Source organism: Lissotriton helveticus, chromosome 4_1 (genome assembly GCF_964261635.1).
Source record: "Lissotriton helveticus chromosome 4_1, aLisHel1.1, whole genome shotgun sequence".
NCBI lineage: Eukaryota > Metazoa > Chordata > Amphibia > Caudata > Salamandridae > Lissotriton > Lissotriton helveticus.
The window spans coordinates 712623692-712646785 of NC_136063.1; the positions used below are offsets into that span (position 1 = coordinate 712623692).

The following is a 23094-nucleotide window of genomic DNA, read 5'->3' on the forward strand; positions in this document are numbered from 1 at the left end:
CGTTTAACTATCATCGCTCAATCTCCAAGCATGGAGGTGGAGGTTGTGCAGCACACTGACCTGCTGCAGTAACAGGAGATTCTCCTAAAGGGGCAGCCTGATCAGAGGACAGTTGATCATGCCCAGGAGTTCGGGATATCATACTCCCAGTGCCCAATTTGTAGTCACTAGGATGTCTTGGGTCTGATTAACCCTCCTCTTCTTCAGACCTCAGTGCAAGAGAGGTATCGACTAAAAGACATGTAGGAGTCCTGAGTTTCACTTTAACCGAAGCAAGTCTCAAAGCGAGAGAAGCCTTGGAAGCTTCAACGAGCAATAGTGCTGAAACTGTAGCGGCAACAAGATCTAGCCAGGGTCTTCCCATTCACGGAAAGACCCTGAGACACATCCAGATGTATCTGTCATTCGCAATCTGCAAATTATTAATGGCTTAATTTGTCTGCTGTAGCAGTCAAGGAACCCCGCCAGGTAGTGTCACCAGAAAAAGTGCTCGGTGGTCTAGCAACGTCCAAAGATGCAAGATCTCCAGGCATAGGGTCCAAAACCCCACTCCTCCCTGCTTTTTACAGTGCCATCTGTAGGTGGTGTTGCCGATAAGCTCCTGCACCAGCTTTCCTATGATTCAGGAAGGCTTTTAACGCCAAGTGGATGGCTCTCAGCTCCAGAAGGTTGATAGGAGCTGGGCCTTCCTCATTGACCAAATACCTCTGATTTCCAACTCTTCCAGATGGCCTCCCCAACCCAGAAGCGATGCATCGATCACTACTGTGAGCTCTGTTTGGGGTAAGGAGAGGGGTTGGCTGCTGTACCAATTCAGGTCACGTTTCCACCACTGCATATTTTCTGCAGTCTCCTCCGAAATCTTGCCGTATTTCCAGGTTGCAGGTTCTGGGGTGGTGGGGGACAAGGTCTGTGTTTGGTGAATTAACAGAATCACTGGCATCCTGGAGATCATCTTACCAGTTTTCCTCGTAACGGTTGGTCAATCTCATCTCCAGAATTTTCCATGAAGAACCAGTGCCCTACAGGGAGGTAAATGCATTGTGTTCAGGTCCGAAGGGTGGTAAAAGGGTAGCAATTCAAGATGAGGAGTGTACAGTTTCGATCAAGATCAGAGCAGAGGCGCCTGACAGCTTTGTGGGCTGGCTGCAGTCGTTAGGAGTCAATGGCACTGCCATCGTCGTCCATAGATTGCTTTTCAGTGTGGGTTGTGGCGCTGAGTACACAAGCCAGTCAGGAGTCCTAAGGTGATCCAGAGGGACCAAGTGGCACGAGTGCAAACCTGCCAGTGGAAGCCCAGATGGGAAGCCTATTGGCTATTTTGGGCCGAAAGGTGCACCAGAGTGAACCAGTAATGAGCCAAAAAGGCGGAGCATAGCATTACAGAATTCCTCAATTTGCTGCTGTCTTGGAAATTTAATTGAGAAGGAACATGGACGGATTATACTCTGAAGTACACTGACCTCGGGACCGTTATCTGGCGGCACGGTGACGCCCTTGCGCCTTTTTATCGAAACAGGAGTGACAGGATAAGGCCGAGTCCAGCTTAAACTTCTTGCGCTGCTTTTTTGTTATCCCAGAGGACTTACAACACGAGAAGACCAGTCACTGGAATTACCTTAAGTGCAGAATCTGGACCTACATTTAAGCCTCAACCAATCCCGGCAGCAGATTTTGCGGTGTTTAACCACAAAGAGCTTAGCTTTCTGATCTCGAATGGCCTTGGATGAATCAAGGCACAATCACTGAACAGCTTAGGGTTGTGATTCGACCCTAGGCACCACCTGCAAACTACATGAGGGTCAGGCACAGACATTTATTTACAACATTCAACTAAGAATTTAAACCCTGTGTACTTGGAAGGTGATATAATTTCTTCGCATGCTGAAGAATGTATATAATTTAGAGTCTCAATAAAACGAGGGGTAGTTCCGGATCCGCATCTTTTGGCACATAAAGAAAACGACTAACGTCAGCACGCATGGATGGTGCTTATATAGGCCAGTGCAAGTCACATCCAGGGTGGACCAACGATGTGGAGCCACCAGCATTATTTTCCAACGTGCAGGGGTCCTACCAAAAAATTCCCGGACCCGTTTGATGTGAGGAGAGGTGAGGAATCTGCAGTTGGAAATCAATCTCTATCATAATGCTTGTTCTCCTAGCAACAAAGTGAATCTTATCAGATTCATCTTATCACCCTGCTTTGAGACTACATGTTCGTAGTACAGTGATACATTCTCCCCTAGGTATAGTGTGTCCAGTATAAAACCTCTATAAATACATAAATACTTGGTTACTTGTGCCATTTTATCATATTTTGGACTTTGCTCCCATTAAGAAACGCACTTTGAATATCGGTCATGTTTTCTGATTTGGTTAGGACTGTTTGCAAGGAGCAATTCCCTTCTGAAAGGGGACAACAACCTTGTGGGTCAGACCGAAGTTCACACCCCCTCAATCAGATCTTAGCTTCTGAATTGTCTTAAAAATGAATTCTCCAAGGTTGAATAAACATTCCCTTACCATTCGATATACAGGATATTACTACTAGACCTTAATGGTTTCCATACCTTGCATTCAGTATTCTGAGCGATGTGAAGTCCTGTAAAAACTGAAATAAATAATATTTCAGTCCAGGATTCAACAATGATTCTCTTCCAGGTTTACCAGTCTACACATTATGAAACAAGTTAATATAGCTAATTTAATTTCGAGAGGAGTTCCCTTTGAAAAAGTACCTGCTTCAATGCCTTTTTGGTGTGCTGCTGGAAGGAAGACACAAGTTTGCTTTGTACTGCTGAGTTTGAAAGGCTGGAGTCTCGACCGGAAGACACTTCATCTGAAACCTCCTTCAGGCAAACTACAAAGTAATAAAAACATGGAGCAATTCAGCTACAAATGGGGCACGTGTATTGAAATACAATATATAGTCATACTATTTGTCTATTCACATATGTTTCCGAAAACAAATAAAAATAACAAATGCTAAGCATAACAGTTCTTTTGCAAGTCACAGAATCAAAACTTACTAAGCAAGTAAAACACAGCATAGACCTGGAGAAGCAGCAAACACATGTTTCAAAGCAACATATCAGTTTCAAAACTGAAATCCAACATAACTCTTCTGTTCAAGATATAAAACATATCAAGATATAAAAGTATATGAACTAAAAGCTGGCACGATGAATCAAATCTAAAGAAAAAACCTACTATAGAACTGCGAAATGTATACGTATTTGAATTTATAATGAAATCCTACAGTACTATCATTGGCTACAACTTGCTAGTGAGACATAGTTAACGTGAAACATGCCCACGAAAACAAAAAATTTTAGCCAACAAAAAAATGAAACATAAATGTTGTGTAGGTGTGCCAAGTCTGCAATGCCAGTAATGTAATTTATTTGTATTGCTGCATCAAATAGGAAGCAAGATGACATAAATGGCTGCCCCCATGCTCTGCCTAATATAGCCCGTTCCCACATATTTGCTGCAGTTTTAAAATTAGGCGCCTGCCTTCAATAATGGAGCTCATCAGATCTATCAGAAAAACGCACATCACAATGGATTTGCCCTGCTACTGCAGCATGTTTTAAACAAAACAAGGGAACCCAATATGGTGTACAAGGACCTTGGGTAGCGATAATTTTAAACAAGCATTGGCATAGCCAACAGGTCTCGCCTTTGGGACCTTATAAGTGTTTAGCCATGCAACACATTATCCTGGGTGCTGTGCCACCAGGGATTGAAGAACTATAGGTGCAAAACCCATGGACAAAAGTAATGATAATAGGAATAGGTCTACTCATATAATTTATCAGTCCCAATCAGCTTTAAATATACTTTGGAAATTCAACCATTTTTCTCCAAACATGAGCTCATGAGTTCTGAAAATACACACACTTCGTCTAAATACACAATGTTGGTATACATATGTTAATTTTAAGAAACAAAGGTCCTATTTAGAAGGCTGGCGGTGCACACAGGACAGCAACTTACAAGTAGCTGGAGAACTAACAGTAGCTCACGAGCTACTCGTTGGAGAATCATGCAGTAGACACTCTGATCTGGCTAGGAGTTTAAAAACAATTCAGAGTGAAAAAAGCTAACATTACCTCATGTACCAACAAAACGGACAGATAATTTGACAGTTGCGTGTAGACGTCGGCCGATGGCGCAGCACAAATACCATATAGATGAAATAAATAAAACTAGGGCCTAAATTACTTAGCTTAAGACTGGGAAAACTACAGTACTTACACCAAAAACTTGTGGGTCAAAGACTAAAGCATATTTATTTTATTTATTTTAGCGATTTTTATTGCGCGCAAATACCCAAAGGGTGTTTCTCGGCGCTTGCAGTACAGACCCATCACTGTGACAGAAAATTATACTGGGAAGAGCCAGGTTTTTAGTTTTTTTCTGAAACTGATGAGCGTGGGGCGGTTTTGATGTAGAGGGGTAATGTGTTCCAAAGTCTGGCTGTGGAGATCGTGAAACATCTATCACCCCAATTGGCTCTTGTACGTGGGATTTTGAGCAAATGGGCTGAAGCCGAACGTAGTGTTCTTGAGTGTTCAAGTGGGCAAAAAGCATTTTTGAGAAACTGTGGGCCCATGTTGTTAATGGCTTTGTATGCAATGCATAGTGCCTTAAATTTTGTTCGGCTCCTCACTGGGAGCCAGTGCAGCTGTCGAATGTAAGGGGAGATGGATGTGAACTTGGGAATATTTAATAGGGTTCTGGCCGAAGCATTTTGGACCAGCTGCAATCTATTAAGGACTTTTTCTTGGGCATTCAGAAAAAGGTCATTGCAGTAATCTGTTCTGGAAAAGACCAAAGTACTGATTAAAGTTTTGCCAGCTGAAGGGGGTAAGTATGGAATCAATTTTTTTTAATCCTTTTGAGGATATAGAAAGACGAGGAGACCACGGAGTTGGCATGTGGATTTTTATTGTCGAATATGACTCCGAGGTTACGAACCTTGGTAACAGGTTGCGGTGGAGCCCCCATCTCAGGTGGCCACCATTGGGGGGACCAGAGTGGGTCCAGTTTCCCGAATGTCATCACCTCTGTCTTGTCAGAGTAAAATTTGAGACAGTTTGATGACATCCAGGAACTGATTGCCCGCATTGCCTCTTGAAAATTAGCCGCAACTGATGTACCATCGTTGTGTACAGATAACACCAGTTGAGTGTCGTCCGCGTAGGTTGTGAGGGCGCTTCCATAGGATTTTATTACCCTCGCTAAGTCCGAAACATAAATGTTGAAGAGTGTCGGACTTAGCGAGGAGCCCTGTGGTACTCCGCAGGGAAGAGTAAAGGTATGGGAGGTGAAGTGACCCATTTTCACTGTCTGTGGACGGTCGGCCAGAAAAGAGGCGAGAAGTTCTTTGGCTTTACTCTTAATTCCTATAGCTGAGACACGGTCGATCAAGATGACATGATCGACCGTGTCGAAGGCTGCGGAGAGATCCAAAGGTATTAGTACTGCCGCTCCTCCTTTGTCCAGTGTCATCCTTATCTCATCTGCTGCTTTTAATAACGCAGTCTCCGTTCCATGACCCTGTCTAAACCCAAATTGGGTATCATCCAGTAAGTTGTTAGTGTCTATAAATTTCAATAGTTGAGTGTTCATAATTTTCTCGAAAATTTTAGCTGGAAGAGGAAGACAAGCAATGGGTCGATAACTGGCGGGAAGGAGCGGGTCTAAAGTAGGTTTTTTTAAAAGTGGCTTGATGATAGCCTCCTTCCAAACTGAAGGGTATATGCCCGTATAAAACATAGCATTGCAGATGGTGGTCAGCGCGGGGGAGATAGCTTCTGGGATGAGGTTAAGGATGGCGGGAGGGCAAGGGTCCAGAGATGATCCTGATTTAGTGCGAGAGACGAGTTGTCGGACTTGTTCCTCCGTGGCAGCTTCGAAGATAGAGAAGTTAGACGCATCATTGGGAGCAGATAACAAGGGGGTGGAGGAGGAGGAAGAGTGAGTGAAGGCTGAGTAAATAGTACTAACTTTGTCTTCAAAGAATTTGGCCAGGGAACTGCAAAGGGTCTGTGATCCCTCAAAACGAGGGGCGGGTGGGTTCGAAAGATGTGTGACCACCTGAAACAGTTGTCTTGCAGAATTCTTCGCCTGATTGATTTGGGAAGTATAGTAAAGTGTTTTTTCCGAGGTAATACGTTTTTTGTATTTAGAAAGGGCGTTTTGATAGGCGATTTTGTCCGTGGTAAAGTAGTGACGGCGCCAGTGCCTTTCCAGATTCCTGCAATGTTGTCTCTGCAGTCGTAAGTATTCCGTAAACCATGGGGCCGAGGGAAGCTTCCTGGTGCGATGGGAAGTTTTAATGGGAGCTAAGTTGTTGCAAGCCATATTTAGGCTGTTCAGATAATTAGTGGAGGCTATTGTGGGATCCTGATCGTTAGTGGGGGTGCTATCGGATATCATAGCCGCAAGATGGGAGAGATTGATATTTTTCCAGTCTCTGTAGGAGATGGAGGAAGATGATATAGAAGGGAGCGAAAGGGGGTTAAGTTTTATAGAGAAGCAGACGGCTGCATGATCGGTCCAAGTAAGAGGGATTACCTTAGAGACGGAAATGTGTAGATCGCTGGTAAATAACCCATCTAGGGTATGTCCCGCTTGGTGGGTCGATTGTTTGACTATTTTCTGGAGACCGACCGCTACAAGATCGTTAGTTAACAGCGAGGTATCAGGGTCGTGTGTGGCTTCAAGATGAAAGTTGAAGTCTCCCAGTATGGTAAAGTGTGGCGATCCTACTGAGACCTCGATAAGATTGCTAAGGTTCAAGAGAAATTTAGATCTGGACCCGGGGGGACGATAGATTAGCATGCCTGTAAATGATTGTTTACCAGAGAGGCCGATGGAAAAAGAGAAAGCCTCACAGTCCATAATTTTAACTCTGAGGTGATCTTTATAAATGATGGCTATCCCTCCACCCTTTCTTTTATGTCTATCTAGTCTGCAAAACACAGTAGTTTGTCGGGGTGGCTGCTTTAAAGTCTGGACCGGAGGAGTCATCACCCCAGGTCTCAGTAATAAATAATAGATCTAGGTTGTGTGAATCAATAAATCTGAGATTTCAATTTTGTGTTTGGGAAGAGAGCGCACATTGATAAGTGCTGCCAAGACCTGATGGTGGGAGATATTGGGGGGGGTAGAAATAGCGCAAGTAGGACATTTGTGGGGACCTATGATGGAATTGGTATAGAGCAAGTGTGGTAAGGCATGTGGCACATCAGCTGAGGCCTTGAGATTTAGGAGTTGCTCGGAGGTATATTTGAGTGGGCTTGTGTTAAGCAATATGCGAGGCATAGGCGAGTCAGGGGGGGTGGCCCTAGGCCCGGCCTCGGCGCGGACGATCGCAGACGAGCTTGCCGTAAGCGCGCCTTCGTCGCGCAATCGTCGCGCCCGCTGCGCTCGTCCGCTGTGCGTCCGATAGGTGAGCATGATTTATGGAGGGGAACGGGTAAGGAGAGGGGGCGTGGCCAGCCCGAGTGGGCGTGTCAGCTGGGCCAGGGATGGCGTCAAGTTTGAAACCAACACTCGTCCGCGGCAGCGATTAATCAGCTGAGCGGGGTGTCAGTTAGCTGGAAATGAGGAGTGCCCAGGGAGTAAGTGAAATTAAAAACACAGAAAATATAGTGACATCAATTTTAAAATTCGGCAATGTGGCTCCCGGCTTTTCGCCTCAGGAGGGGTTCTGCAAGTGCGGCGCTTTCATTCAGCGCGCATTTATATGACCGGGAGCGGGGGCGTGGCCAGCCCGAGTGGGCGTGTCAGCTGGGCCAGGGATGGCGTCAAGTTTGAAACCAACACTCGTCCGCGGCAGCGTTCAATCAGCTGAGCTGGGTGTCAGTTAGCTGGAAATGAGGAGTGCCCAGGGGGTAAGTGAAATTAAAAACACAGAAAATATAGTGACATCAATTTTAAAATTCGGCAATGTGACTTCCGGCTTTTCGCCTCAGGAGAGGTTCTGCAAGTGCGGCACTTTCATTCAGCGCGCATTATATGACCGGGAGAGGGGGCGTGGCCAGCCCGAGTGGGCGTGTCAGCTGGGCCAGGGATGGCGTCAAGTTTGAAACCAACACTCGTCCGCGGCAGCGTTCAATCAGCTGAGCGGGGTGTCAGTTAGCTGGAAATGAGGAGTGCCTAGGGGGTAAGTGAAATTAAAATTACAGAAAATATAGTGACATCAATTTTAAAATTCGGCAATGTGGCTCCCGGCTTTTCGCCTCAGGAGTGGTTCTGCAAGTGCGGCGCTTTCATTCAGTGCGCATTTATATGATCGGGAGAGGGGGCGTGGCCAGTCCGAGTGGGCGTGTCAGCTGGGCCAGGGATGGCGTCAAGTTTGAAACCAACACTCGTCCGCGGCAGCGTTCAATCAGCTGAGCGGGGTGTCAGTTAGCTGGAAATGAGGAGTGCCCAGGGGGTAAGTGAAATTAAAAACACAGAAAATATAGTGACATCAATTTAAAAATTCGGCAATGTGGCTCCCGGCTTTTCGCCTCAGGAGGGGTTCTGCAAGTGCGGCGCTTTCATTCAGCGCGCATTTATATGACCGGGAGAGGGGGCGTGGCCAGCCCGAGTGGGCGTGTCAGCTGGGCCAGGGATGGCGTCAAGTTTGAAACCAACACTCGTCCGCTGCAGCGTTCAATCAGCTGAGCGGGGTGTCAGTTAGCTGGAAATGAGGAGTGCCCAGGGGGTAAGTGAAATTAAAAACACAGAAAATATAGTGACATCAATTTTAAAATTCGGCAATGTGGCTCTCGGCTTTTCGCCTCAAGAGGGGTTCTGCAAGTGCAGCGCTTTCATTCAGCGCGCATTTATATGACCGGGAGAGGGGGCGTGGCCAGCCCGAGTGGGCGTGTCAGCTGTGCCAGGGATGGCGTCAAGTTTGAAACCAACACTCGTCCGCGGCAGCGTTCAATCAGCTGAGCGGGGTGTCAGTTAGCTGGAAATGAGGAGTGCCCAGGGGGTAAGTGAAATTAAAAACACAGAAAATATAGTGACATCAATTTTAAAATTCGGCAATGTGGCTCCCGGCTTTTCGCCTCAGGAGGGGTTCTGCATACCTTTCCTCAGATCAAAGCAGTACAATCGAGGTTTTTGTTCATGTCTTGAGCATATCTTAACCCAATCCATGTGTAGTACAAGCAATACGAGTAAACAACAACCGCCTTCAACATAACAAAGAAAGCGGACTGCAGTCCTTGACTGAATTACTGAGTCGTAACTTGGGACACAGATCAGTTAAAAACCTATGTAAACTCGAGTTATTGGAGGCCATTTTCCTCGGAAAAGCAAAGCGTCTGTCATTTTCTAGCAATTATAGACTCCTTTTCAGATCTAGGTGCAGATTTGCCTTAAGTACAATGGTCAGGTTATATTTCGCCAAACGTGTGGATAGATGTGCACCACGCCGCCGTGGAGGAACCCGTGTAAACACAGATCATTCTATAGCAAATGGTCAAGGGGCTGAGACTTGGAAATCTCTATCAGAAAATAAACTATTGCCAAACATGATACCTTCGTGATATATTACATCATTTTCAACCAGGACTCCTGCCGCTTTTCAGCCCAGTTCACGGCCTATGAGCAACTGCGGGACAGCATTCCTTACTAATATAGTGCTTTACATTCATTGTATTAATTTATTGATTAGTTCTGCCATTGTACACAATGGAAAATATAATAATATCAAAAAAGCATAAAGGTCCCCCTGAGCCCTATTGTACCGTTGTTTCTTTTACTCCTACCTCCCAAACACTGGAATCTTATGTACAAGATGCACACCTATCTACAGAACACCTGTGAATCCAACCTTTTTTTTTTTTGTCCATAAGTGATTTTTAACAATTGCTATGTCAGTAATTTCAGCTCTTCTGGGTTGCATGACAGCCAATCCTATGACTGAACACATTCTGATAGCTGTATGGGAGTGGGCAGGATAGGTAGTGGTCTGGGATTGGAGCCTCTGTGGAACCTTAGCCAATCCTAATTCCTGCTTCCTGCTTAGTATTCAGAAATTCTGCGAGAGGGGGTAAAATTGAATGAGAACGTGGGTAGCGAGGAGATTATTAGTCTGTGATTGCCTTTAACAAAATAATAAACAATGATTAAAAAAAATACTCTGTCGCTGCCAATACATGCGTGATTCAAACTTGAGGGAGGTGTGGCCTCCAAGGAGACTTTCTTCTGTGGCTGCTGGGATTGGAGTGGCGCCCCTAATCTGACGGTTGTGTGTGAGACTTCCTATTTATTCATAACCCAACCCGCTTTACCTAAAGGACAGCCATGGACGTGAATCTAATGGGCATGGTGGGTCTCAAAAATTAAAGCAGGGCGGGATGGGCAAACAAGCATGCAGATTTAAAACCTCCTAGAGCTGCAGCCATGGCGTGGAGAAATAAAGGGGCACGGCCTCCCGAAGCGGCCCCAGGCATAAAGATGAAGCGCGGCATGAGTGATGGTATGAGGTGGGGGGAGGCATCACTAACAATGGCGAGATGGTGGAGAACAGCAGGTGGCAGATAAACACCCGGCGCCTCGTGTTGCGAAAAGGTTCCTCCGCTCACCTCGGCCTTAGACGAAAGGCTAGACGTGTTTACCCGACAGGTACTGAAAGGAACAAATGCCAGCTGGGCCTTGGGGTAGGTAGCCCTTCACAGCAGGCCTGCACGCTGGCGGCACCACTTCAATGGGGGCTGTCGAGCTCTGAGATTCTGGCCCGGTGTGCGTTTGTGTGCTGTGGGATCAGGTGCCGGTGCAGGCTCTGTTGTCTCGGAGGAAAGCACTTTACAAGTGCGGGCACAAAAAAACAGATAGCCCCAGCACGTGCGGGCGAGAAACCAAAACAAGACAAGTGTGGTGCGCGTGCACTGCAAGGAATTTGAGGTATGCCGCTGGCACCCAGCCGCCCTGCTGCTCGCTCCCGAGGCCAGGGGAGAGAGAAGGCGGGGCATGCACCCGCCTTTGGCCAATTGCGTGCTGTTTTTCATAGAAAGACGCACGCAAAGGCCAATAGAGTGTGAGCAAAAAAAAAAAATGTGCACAAGCGTGTGGTCCGAGTTGAAAGTCCTTATTAGAAGCCTCGCAGAGCAACGCATGCGTGCTGGCTCAAGCGAGACCTAAAAAACAGTGGTCCTTGATGAAGGTAAGGTAAACAAGTACAATGAATTTATAATGAAATCAGTTCTATATTGTTACTATCCAGCCGGACAGTAAGATTTAATCATCAACAATTATGAGGATCAAGCGAAACATAAATAAAGCGGAACACAGTCCTGTATCCAAAACATAAAGGTGAACGAAAGAAACAATCAGGAAAGACACAGTGGTCGTGAACACAACCGTTGCACATTACATTTAAATAAGTTTGTGTACAAGGTGTCAAAAAAGTCGACAACATTTTGATCCCTTTTACAAGGATATTGGGATCATCATCAAAGAGAAAAGCTGATAAATGCCTGAAGGACATACAGCCTATACAAAAATATGAAAGCCAGGGGGAAAATGAAGAAGGAAGAAAAGAAACAGAGAATTGAGAATGCGGTAAAAGATAGGGAAGTCTGCCTTTTACACAAAATACAGATCGCACAGTGATAAGTGCCTATAAAAAAGACCAAATGGAATCGTGAATATCGCATTGCGAGTGCCGTAAACCATAGGGAAGCATCCCATTGAAGTAAAATAAAGACCCCGCAGTGATAAGTAGACGACATCGAAATTTGACACAGTGTACACAAACTTATTTAAATGTAATGTGTAACGGTTGTGTTCACTGTCGCGCTTATTCAACCCTTCACATTTACAAACAAGCACTGTGTCTTGCCTGATTGTTTCTTTCGTTATTTTGTTCACCTTCATGTATTGGATACAGGACTGAGTCCCACTTCATCTATGTTTCGCTTGATCCTCATAATTGTTGTTGGTTAAATCTTACTGTCCGGCTGGATAGTAACAATATATAGAACTGATTTCATTCTATATTCATTGTACTTGTTTACCTTACCTTCATCAAGGACCACTGTTTTTTTTTTAAATTACCGCTACTGCAGCAAGCAAATTAACAATTTACCCAGAAAGTCAGACGCTAAAGTGCTAAAATCTAAAATTCCATAAAACATAGTATATATCAGTTGTTCAAATTCAAAACAACCAATTTTGATTTGTTTCAATTAAAGTACGTATTCAGTCTATTAGATAGCTGATATCAATGCCCATCGCTGAAAAAACAGTTTTAATTTGATAAAATATTTCTGCTTCAAATTAGTTAAGTGCTATCAGGATGAAATCAAGAGTAGTTTGAGAAAAAAACACAGGCCCCCCCGCCCATTTGAAGTGATATCTGTTGTTGCGTTCCTTAACATGCTTCCATTTATAACATGAAGGATTAATGACAAATCGTGCACAGTATCAGAAAAGGTTCCAACGCTCGATATATTTAAGCTAAACCGGGTAGTAACTGAATTCTTTTTTAAATTCTAGCTGTTGATTGTAAGTGGGATCTGGAAAATGAAGGATGCTACGTTGATAAACTATAGAAGTAGCTAGAGAAAATAGGCATTTTCAGCATCTTACTTCCACCTTCCTGAGTATCAATGTGTGACAGTGTACACAAGCACAAAACAAACGGGAGAACAGGGGCATTTAGAGTAAACCTTCACACAAAGAGGTTTCTGTGAAATGCAAGCCTAGAATACCAAACTGATTCTGGTCTAAGAAGGTCATCATGGTAGCGGTTTTGGGAAAAAATGAGTTCTGCAGGAACAATGGGCTTCCTGTCAGCTCCAGGATCTCAAAATGAAGTGAACAAACTTTCTGTGATCAAGACCAAGAACAAATTGTGGAGTTGAGGCATCCTCTTTCCTAATCCTCATACCACATCGGACGGGTGGTCACAGCACAACAGGAGGGTAGTGCTCTGTACAGTATTACATTCAGTGCATTTCATTCTAGGGCATACAATGCAATATCTGGACACATGGGGAGGAGAAATAGCAGTGCAATGTGCAGTTTTTTAAATACATTCCACTGGAGTGACAGTTCAAGCAATAATTCTCATCCACAAGCTTGATAACGGGACTTGATAATGGGACATGCAGTGTGTAGAAAAGCATAATGGACTTATATAGAGTGGTGCACTGTTGACACATAGAATAACTTTGAGCTGGGACCCACTTTGACAAAGAGACAGACTGTCTGTTTTTTTATTTAACAAGTAAGGATTATAATAAAAGCTATGTATATAATACACCACACAAATGGAACTAATTCTATGCATTTAAATAATTGTTGTTTCTATTACCCAGGAAAAATCATACTCTTCTTAGGGCCCTCATAAGAAGGGCAGGCCAATCAGCTCCACTGAGATCAGAAACGTGCATGTTTTTAAGGCCACATTTTTTCCATCAAATTATCTTCGCGTGGTATTTCCAGTGAAATGAAGCGTAAGGGTGAGTGAAAGCATAACACTGGGTTGCTTGTTGGTTACCACAGGAGGTGGGGTGTGTCAAAGACAGGATGACGGTTTACCAAAGTCTGAGTTGTGTTCAAGGCCCTGCTCAGTCAATCCTTATTTATAGGTATGATGATGTCTTAATACTGCAGTTCTGGGGAGGAGCCGCGCCAGCGACCAAGATGGCCGCCTGAGCATCGGCTCCGCCGGCCGCCACCTCCTGACTAACTATCCGGCACAACATCCTGAACCCCGTCCCCACAGACGGGTGGGGGACCAGTACCTGAGCCGCCAGGTGAAATTCCGGCTCGTTTGGCTGTTTCGGCGCCTGGCTATCCTCGCCGACAAGATTCGGGCCTGTGGTCTCGGAGCCCGGGACCCCTGGTTTGGTGTCATCCGAGTGCAGTGCAACAACATCGGCATCCGGGACCGGAAGTGGCCGGTCGGATCTTACTTTGTCACCTCCGGGTGGCGGACGAGACGTCTCGGGCCTCTTTCTTCAGTTCTGAGGTTACCCACCGCAGGACCCGGCTCCACTCGACTGAGTGGTGGGTTTCTCCTGCCTTTGCGTTCGAGATGGCGTCGAGGGACCTTGAGAAACCTCCGCCGAGATCTTCTAAATCCGTCCGGCAGATCCGGTCTAATCGCATAGACAAATATGCCGTTTCCAAGGGGTCACCAGTGGATACGAAACGCACCCCGTCCGGGGGTGTGGAGGGAGGCCCGGACGTCAAGGACCCCACCATGAAGGACTTAATGGTGGCTATCGCTGGGATTCAATCTTCCTTGGGCAAGATGGACACTAAATTGGACACTGTCACTATTGAGGTGGGTCTCATCAGGGCTGACCTCACCAAAAACACTGAGAAGGTCAAGAACCTTGAGATCAAGACGGGGAGTCTCCTCGAGGATGTCTCGGAGCTCCAGAAGGCAGTGCATGATGTTCAGGCGGCCCGCATAAAATTCGATGGGAAGCTCGATGAGTACAAGGGTCGGGCCCGCCGCAACAACGTCCGTATCCTGGGGGTTCCGGAGCGTTCCAAGGGGGCGACTCCGGACCTCTTCGTTGAGGACCTTATCCTGGAACATCTCAAGCCTAAGGGCCTCAGCAATTTTTTCACCGTGAGAGGGCACACAGGATCCCCGGCGGCTGCCCGAAGTTCGGGGCGCCTCCGTGTCCCATCATTGCCCGGGTACTGAATTTTCGAGACCGGGACGCTATCCTGCAAACAGCACGGTCCACAGGCCCGTTGGCCTACGAGAACGCTTCGCTGCTCTTTTTTCTGGATTTTACGCAATTGGTCCAGAGACAACGGCAAGGGTTTCTGTCTATCAAACGGCGACTGAGGGACCGTGACATTAAGTACTCTATGATGTATCCGGCTCGTTTGAGGATTGAACGCGACGAAAAGACTTGGTTTTTTGACAATCCTGAAATGGCTGCGGACTGGCTGGATCGAATTGTGGGGTCGGAGCAGGAGGATCGGGCCCGATCGGATAACGAGGAACAGTGACCTGTTTAAAATTGTAGCGTTGGCGCATAAGGGTCTGGTGGGGGTTATCCCCGCTATTTTTCCCCCCTCTGGTCCAATTTTGTTCAAGACTCTTTTTCTTTTTGTGCTTTTACCGAATGGGGGAACAGTGGGGGTGGGCGGCCTGTTGTAAGGTCCTCCTCCGTTTTTCTACTTTTAGATACCTGTAGTTAGTTGGGGGCGACAGGCACAGTGCGAGTTGGGGATGTGCATTTGCTGCATGCAGGGGTGCAGGGTGGGGGGTTGTGGGTCTGGGTGTTGGGGATTTTTGTGTTCTGTTTGGTTTGTTTTGTTTGACCAGAGATTGAGGTGGGTGCTCGTGGATCCCCTGTGCTCTGAGATGATGTATGGCTTCCGTTAGACAGGGACTGGGGTTCTCCGTCCTCAGCTGAAACGTGAATGGTTTGGGTGATAAGATAAAGCGAACCATGGTGAGTCGGTTCATTAGGCGACAAATGCCAGACGTTGTATTGTTGCAGAGACGCATCTCATGGGGAGGCGCTGTATGGCTTTGCACAGGGGCGGTTACAAACGTGTTGCCCATGCTGGCTTCCCATCTGGTCTGATAATCGCGGCTGTTATGTAGCCATATCGGGTCTATGGGAAGGCAGGATTGTCATACTTGTATCTATCTATGTCCCCCCGGCGCTGCAGGTTGACACGTTTCGTGATTTAGGCCGGATGCTTTTAACATTGCCCGTCGGCACCACTGTGCTGGGCGGGGACTTTAATGCAGTCATGGACGGGGAGCTGGATAGGCTCCCCTCCCGTGCGTTGTTGCACTCTTGGAGGTGGTTGCCTGACTTTATTGCTGCGTCGGGGCTGGTAGACTGTTGGCGTCTCAGACACACGTGCGCTACTGAGTACACCCATGCCTCGGCGGCGCATCACTCCCTTTCGCGGATTGATCATGTGTTGTTGCCAGCGGCGCAGGCAGCCATCGTTCGAGACAGATCATTTGGCTCGGGGGGTCTCCGACCATTCGCCGATCTTGCTTCGGTTGTGTGTGGGGCAGGGTGACGTGGGCAGGATAGCCCCCATAAATGCGTGGCGTCTGAAAGACCCTGTGGTTAAAAAAGAGTTGGTGCGGATTACGGACAGCTATTTCCGTGAGAATGAGGAGTCGGTTGCCTCGAGGTGCTCCCTTTGGGAGGCGTATAAGACAGTTGTGAGAGGGGAGGTCCTCTCCCTCGTATCTGTGCAGAAGAAGAAGAGGGCGGAGTTGGATAGAGTTGAGGCGGAGCTCTTGGCCTTGGAAACTGCTGTTTCTTCCGGGGGGAACCCCGGGATGAATATAGGACAATGACACGTGACAGTGCTAAGGCACAACACGCCAACACGAATAGGATTTATGAGCACGGCGACAAGGCAGGGAAGTTGATTGCTTGGCTGGAGAAGGGTGACTGGGGGTCTCGCTTGGTGCCGGAGCTGAATATTGCGGGCTCGGGGGCCATGCCGGACCCCCAGTTGATTGTTGATGAATTTGCTAGATACTATGAGGAGGTGTATACCTCGGCCGGAACTTTTACTGAGGCGGATAATGCCGAAATGGTACGGGACATACCGATGCCTGCCCTGGCGGACGATCAAAGGGAATTATTGGACTCAGCTCTTACGAATGATGAGGTAGTGATGGCCATCAGGGGGGTCCATTCTGGTAGGGCTTCTGGCCCTAATGGTCTCCCCATTGAATTGTTTAAGCCTCATGCCAACCGGTTGGCCCCGTATTTGAAGGACATGTACATTGAAAGCCGCGACCGTGGGGTGTTGCCCTACGATCAGCGTGTCGCCAATATCGTGGTCATTAACAAGGTGGGCAAGCCTCGCCTGGAGTGTACTTCGTATCGCCCGATTTCTTTGTTGAACGTGGAACCTAAGGTTTTGGCCAAATTGTTAGCCGCCAGACTCTTGAAGGTCATATCGACTTTGATCCATCTGGATCAGTCCGGCTTTATGCCACGGCGTAACACCGCACTCAATCTTCGCCGACTCCATGGTGTGGTGGCGGGTGCGTCCCGCATTCACGAGCCGGCCGTGTTATTATCTCTTGACGCAACTATGGCCTTCGATCGGGTGGAGTGGCCCTATCTTTTCGCGGTTTTGACAAAGTTGGGGTTTGGCCCGGTGTTTATCGATTGGGTGCGTCTTTTGTATTCTGCCCCCTTATCTCACGTTGTTGTGAATAACCATAGGTCTCGCGATTTTTCTCTTGGTCGGGGAACTCGTCAGGGCTGCCCCCTCTCGCCTCTTTTGTTTGCCTTGGCCCTGGAGCCGCTCGCGGCCTGGGTGCGGTGGGAACGATCGATCAGGGGGCTGCGTTGGACTTCGGAGTGGGAGGACAAGATCTCGCTTTATGCTGAGGATATCCTGTTGTACTTGACCTCCCCTCGCAGCTCCCTTATTGTCTTTATGGATGTTCTTGCTATCTTGGGAGGTACTCCGGCTTCGCGATTAACAGGGCGAAATCGGTCCTTTTCGTTTTGAGTGGAGATCTCCCTAGGGTGCCTGGGAACTGCCCCGTCAAAATAGAACCGGTTGGTTTTAGCTACTTGGGATTCATATCTCAAAGGATCCTAAGGTGCGCTTTCGGCTGAACTTGTCGCCCCCCCCTTGGCCAGACTTCGCGCTGATGTTGAGAGATGGAAGACGCTACCGCTCTCTCTGTTGGGCAGATCTGTCCTTTTTAAGATGATGGCTCTCCCGCGCTTTCTTTACGCTCTACAGAATTCATTTGACCCTGTGCCCCCGTCTTATTTTAGCGAGATTGAGTCTCTACAGCGTAGCCTCCTGTGGGAGGGGAGGCCGCGTATTGCATTATCGAAATTGATGCTGCCTTGGTATGACGGGGGCATCGGTCTGCCTAATGTTTGTAAGTATTATTGGGCGTTCCAGTTGGCCCCTATCAATCATGCTATCTATGGCTCACCAGTTGATCCGGGGTATGCGATGGATCGCGGTCAGGTGCCGGGGGGCGAGTACACTCGTGTGCTATATGCGAGGTGGGGCTGTTCCCCGTTGGTGGGGCCCCCCTTGACCTCCACTAAAGTGTGGCACGAGGCCAACAGGGACCTTAAATGGGCCGGGCGCCTGACACTGGCTACTCCGTTGTGTAGCTCTGAGAAATTGGGGATGCTTTGGAAAACAAAAGGGTTTGACCGGTGGGACTTGATTGGTATAACTCAGGTGCGTGATGTATGGGGTAAGGGCAGGATGTTGACGTTTGAGGAACTGCAGGCCAAGTATCAGCTGAATGAGACGGAACGGTTTCGATACCTACAGATTAGCCATGCCCTGAGGGCCGTGATCCCCAGGGGTGAGACTCCACCGGTGGCCTCCCCATTGGAGGATCGTTTGCTGGACGGCCTTGTCCCCACTAAGACGATCTCTTTAACGTATAGCAAACTGATTAACCACACTGAGGACCCCTTGGTGCAATTACGCGAACAATGGGTGGCTGATGGATTTGTGCTTGACTAAGAAGAGTTGGAGGAAGGCGGTGGCGTCCCCCAGGGAGGTGGCGGTCCCCATGAGGCTCCGTCTGGTTCAGCTAAGGATTCTGCAACGTTCTTATATCACTGGTCCGAGACTGCAGAGGATGGGTTTGGCCGGGTCTGCCGATTGTCGAAGGGGGTGTGGCCTGCCTGGGACGTTTCTGCATATTTTGTGGGAGTGTGAGTGGGTCCGTGATTTCTGGACCAAGATCCATTCAAAAATGAGTGAAGTGTGGGGAGTGAGGGTCGAGATGGAAGCGAGATGATATTTGTTGAATGTGTGGGAGCCTACGGACCTGCCGAGCCGTGGTAAGGTCTGGGTGCCTCTCGCTTGTGCGGTTGCCAAGCGTAATATTGCATGGCTTTGGGGTGCTTCTCGGGCGCCCCGGATCGGGCCCTGGATGGAGGACCTCGACTGGTGTATGTTTCGTGAGAAGTCTGTGTATGTGTCCAGGGGGCGTCCCCGCAAATGGGTCAAGATCTGGGGACCCTGGAATACTTATCGAGGTGACATCTGTGCACCTCCGGAGCTAGATCCCGATAGTGAGGAACAGGAGGATACCTAGTTCTGTTCTCTTTCCTTTTAATTGATTGCTTTCGCTTTGGAAGTCCGCATCTGAATATGTGTAATAATGGTCACCCAATGTACTCTGGTCGATGTTTATGTATGTATTGTTGGTCTATTTTGTTAATAAAAAGAATTTATAAAAAAAAATACTGCAGTTCTGATTTTGCAAGAAAAGACTCCTCAAACTCCAATCAACAACAAGCTGGCAACCTAGTGATGAGTCAACGCCTCTTTCTCTAAACTCCTTGTTTTATACACTCCATTATTTCATCTCAAGGCAGAAGGTGGAATCGAAATTTATCTTAGCAGGCTTTCTGTAGTTCCTGGATCTGCAACCTGTCAGTGTGGAAGTCTGAACGTCTAATCCAAGTAATGCACTACAAGGTGTGGGCTACATTTTAAGTCAACATATGCAAAAGTAGATCTAGTTATTTTTAAATAGTATAGCCTCTATGGTGTAATTGGGCTCCTAAGTTAACAAGCAGGTAAGAGCCAACAAGTATACAATACTGGAGGGCTAAGGAAATCACAGCTTAGTATGTTATGGTACTGGAAAATATTCTAATGTGGACTGCCACGGGCACACCATCTTTGTCTTAGTCCCTCTACTCAGTAGTATAGTCATAAATGTTAATAGATAATTACTTCCCTTCCTTCTGCCAAAAAGATTTCTTGACAACCATTTTTATGTACAGACAAGGGGCTGCTAAATATTTCGACAATCTCACAATAATAGCAACTGAGACTAGCATTTAAGAGGAAATTGAAACTGCCCCTCCTAAGATGGTTGCTAAAGCAAAAAGCTAAGTATTGAAGAAAAGAATCAACAGACGCTTCAATGGACAAGCTAGAACACAAAGTTAATTATAGTGATTTACGTCAGAGTGGGAACACTTCTGGGAAAAGGAGACTAATTCAATATTTTACAATTGAAATCTACACACAATATCTACAAAAATTACAGCAGCAGACTAATACATAAGAATAAAAGACAGCTCTTGTGCTTTTCAAACAGTATAATTTATCTTTATCTGGGTTGTCCGACAAGGTGTCAGTAAGATGATTATGTGGTTGTCTTTAGGAGCAAATAAGCAGATCTGCCACTGGCTGAGATGGCCCAATGTGATTGGAAATATGTTTGAAAATGTTTTAGAGAATACACAACAATAATGAACAAAGATGATTATACAGGATGCTACTGAATTTCTTATACTTGTCTGTGTTCAAGAGAAGACACACTGGTGTGTCTTCTGAGCCACTGCAATAAATGTATAACTTGCATGATGATCTTTGTACCTTGGTTGCTATTATTGAACCAAATGTAAGCATATTCAATCACCTTCCTTATTACTTTTGAAATCTTGTGGCCCTAAATTTCAAAAGGATCTTTGCATATATGTTTTAGTGGGTACCGATGATATTAGGCACAGACTTTATGAAAAATGTTTGGATGCAGTGTGAAGCTAGCAACAAGTATCAGACACAAGGTGCTATGCATAGACGAGTGTGGTGTGGAGCGTTGAGGTATTGATGAAACCAGACTACATTAGCCAGGATGTGACACTGACAGGGAGACACTATTATTACTGTACTAGATGGCACTCTGTGGTTGATTTTTACCTTTTTTAGTTACAATTATATACACCTTGAATCAAGGACGCACAAACACTTTGATCAAGTCACAGCGCCTGGCTAATTCCTGTGGCTTCAAGGGACATCAAGGTAGCCTCTAATTAACACCAAGTAAGGAAGAAGAGTTAGTTTAGCTAGAGGATCATAGTTGCGTTATTAATTCCACATAATTCATACAGGGAACTAAGCTATTGGAGATTTTATTAATTTTTCCGCAAGCACACCACACCAGAGAGACTTTATTTCTTATGTGTGCCAATTGCAGCCTTTCACTTGACCAGGCTACTGTCTTAGTCCATGCATTTTGCCAATTGCAAGCATCCATCAAGACACATGCACGTGTGTGGCTAGCAACTTTGAAGTGGGTTTTGTATTAAATAAAAGCCATTTGAACACAAGTGTTGCCATTTTTAATTTACCATTCAAATATGGCAGACAGACATGTAAGAACAGTAAATTCAAAAGTGAATAAGTAAGTGCAGGCAACGCGGAAAGTAGGTTGCAATCGGCTCAGCAGCAAACTGCAGCTGCAGGTTCTTGTTTAGAAACTTCAACAGAGGGAGGAAGACATTGAACACTTGGAAGCGGGGATAGGGGCAATGAAGAGAGTGAGGGGGACAGAAATAACAGGAGGAGAGAGCAAAAAAACAAGCACATAAAGTGATGAAAATAACAATAAAAAATATTCTTCTCCAGGAAGCAGTCAAAGGATCCATCTAACCCAAAGGCCACACTAAGTACGTATAGGCTTTGGAAACAATAGGTCTTGTCAATAGGCAAAACTTAAAAATGTCTTTGGAGTATTACTCAGTTAACTACCCTTGACTGGCATAAAAAAAACAGATCTCACCCTCTTTACCATACATGCTAGGTATTATTAGGTTGTTTTACAACTCCTTTTCGCAAAAATGTAGGCTTCTCATTCTGTTTTCACCCCCATCCTAAAGTGACTGGCCCTGTGCAAGTGTCACATACCTGGCTGTTTTGCGAGATAACGAATGCCATGATAATGCATCTTATAATATAGGGTTCCTCTGAATTATTCCTTTTTTCCGAAGTTCTCAAATGTACTTTTTAAAGAATTTTTCTTTATTTTTCCTTTTCCTGGCAGGTAAGCAAATCAGTTTGGTTCCAATCACCACTTTGCAATTAAAAAATACAATTACCACTGATCCTGAGCTTCTTGTCAGGAAAGGCTATCATTTAAGGCTTCATTTACCATGTTCTGAATACAAGAAGGGATTTGGTCTTCATGTGCAGTTCCTAATGAATAAGATATTAGTCTGTAAGTAAAATAATCAATTGTAGAAAAAGTTGAATGGAGCTTGGGCTAAAAGTGCAGCTCAGAGACAAGGTGTTGACTACTCTCCAGATTTCTATGACGCCTTTATGCTTGATGCTTCATGCTTTAAGGCATACTTATCTCTCATTTCGAGGAATAGGCACAAGATTATGTCCTTCTCACACACTGGCAATTTAGGGCTTCAAAAAAATCACAAACAATTAGACTAAGTAACTGTTTTTGGGTTTGGCATTAGCTAACATCTTTTGATTTTACTAAAATTAGGCATATAATATACTTAAATATAGGGCCCAACCGTCTTTATCTATTGGTCCACAGTTGTGTCATTCACATTTTTCTTCCATCATCCACTACGACTTACAGCATGATCCAATAGGTAAGTCCACTTTGGCTGTTGGGTAGCCTCATTGTGAGGGATGGCATTCTACCATTTCACAAAGAGCATATCCACACAGTAGTAGTTCAGCGCCTTAGACTATCACAGCATATTGTACTTTTTGAGAACCAAAAAATATTAAATATGAAGGGGAAAAAAGTGAGCCAAGTGGAAGAGAATAGGGAAGAGGAAGTAGAAAATCTAAGTAAAAGAGTGTTATTACTGTGCAAATGTCAACATCATAGGACAGCTTTTCACCTTATTTGAAGCACATTTTAACACTACAACAACGAGGTAATGGAAGAAATGCTTCAAATAATCTCAGCCACTGGCAATCTCCTGGGACTGCAACCCAGCCAACATTGCTTTGTCCACCATGCCACCTTATACAGCCATATGTAAATCAACCTTGGTCCTGCTCCAACAGCAACTAGACCAATGCAAACTGTAAGGGCAGGCCCCCTTCAGGAGGGAATACAAGCAACTCCAGACAGATTTTAACAAGCTAGGATATCATCACTGAAGTAAAGCTTGGGTCCTGTGGTGCACTGAGCAGAGGATCCACGTCTAGAAGTCGCACTTAGGGGGTCTACTCCAACAAACCACAAGGTGCCACAAGGCATGTTAAACTTTTACTTAAAATATATGGAGTAAGAGCCTCTTAAAATTTGTAATTATATAAAAATGGAAACTCTTTTTCCTCTTGTAG

The 23094-nt window shown here is 46.0% G+C and overlaps 1 protein-coding gene across 1 annotated transcript in view; it reads right to left on the reverse strand.

The window, feature by feature from the left end:
- The window catches only part of ASXL3 (ASXL transcriptional regulator 3), a 259194-nt gene that overhangs the window by 124108 nt on the left and 111992 nt on the right, over positions 1-23094 (reverse strand). Inside the window, exon 6 of the mRNA XM_078687356.1 lies at positions 2742-2863. Within this exon, the coding sequence (XP_078543482.1) occupies positions 2742-2863 (122 nt within the window). The remainder of the gene's footprint in view (positions 1-2741; positions 2864-23094) is intronic.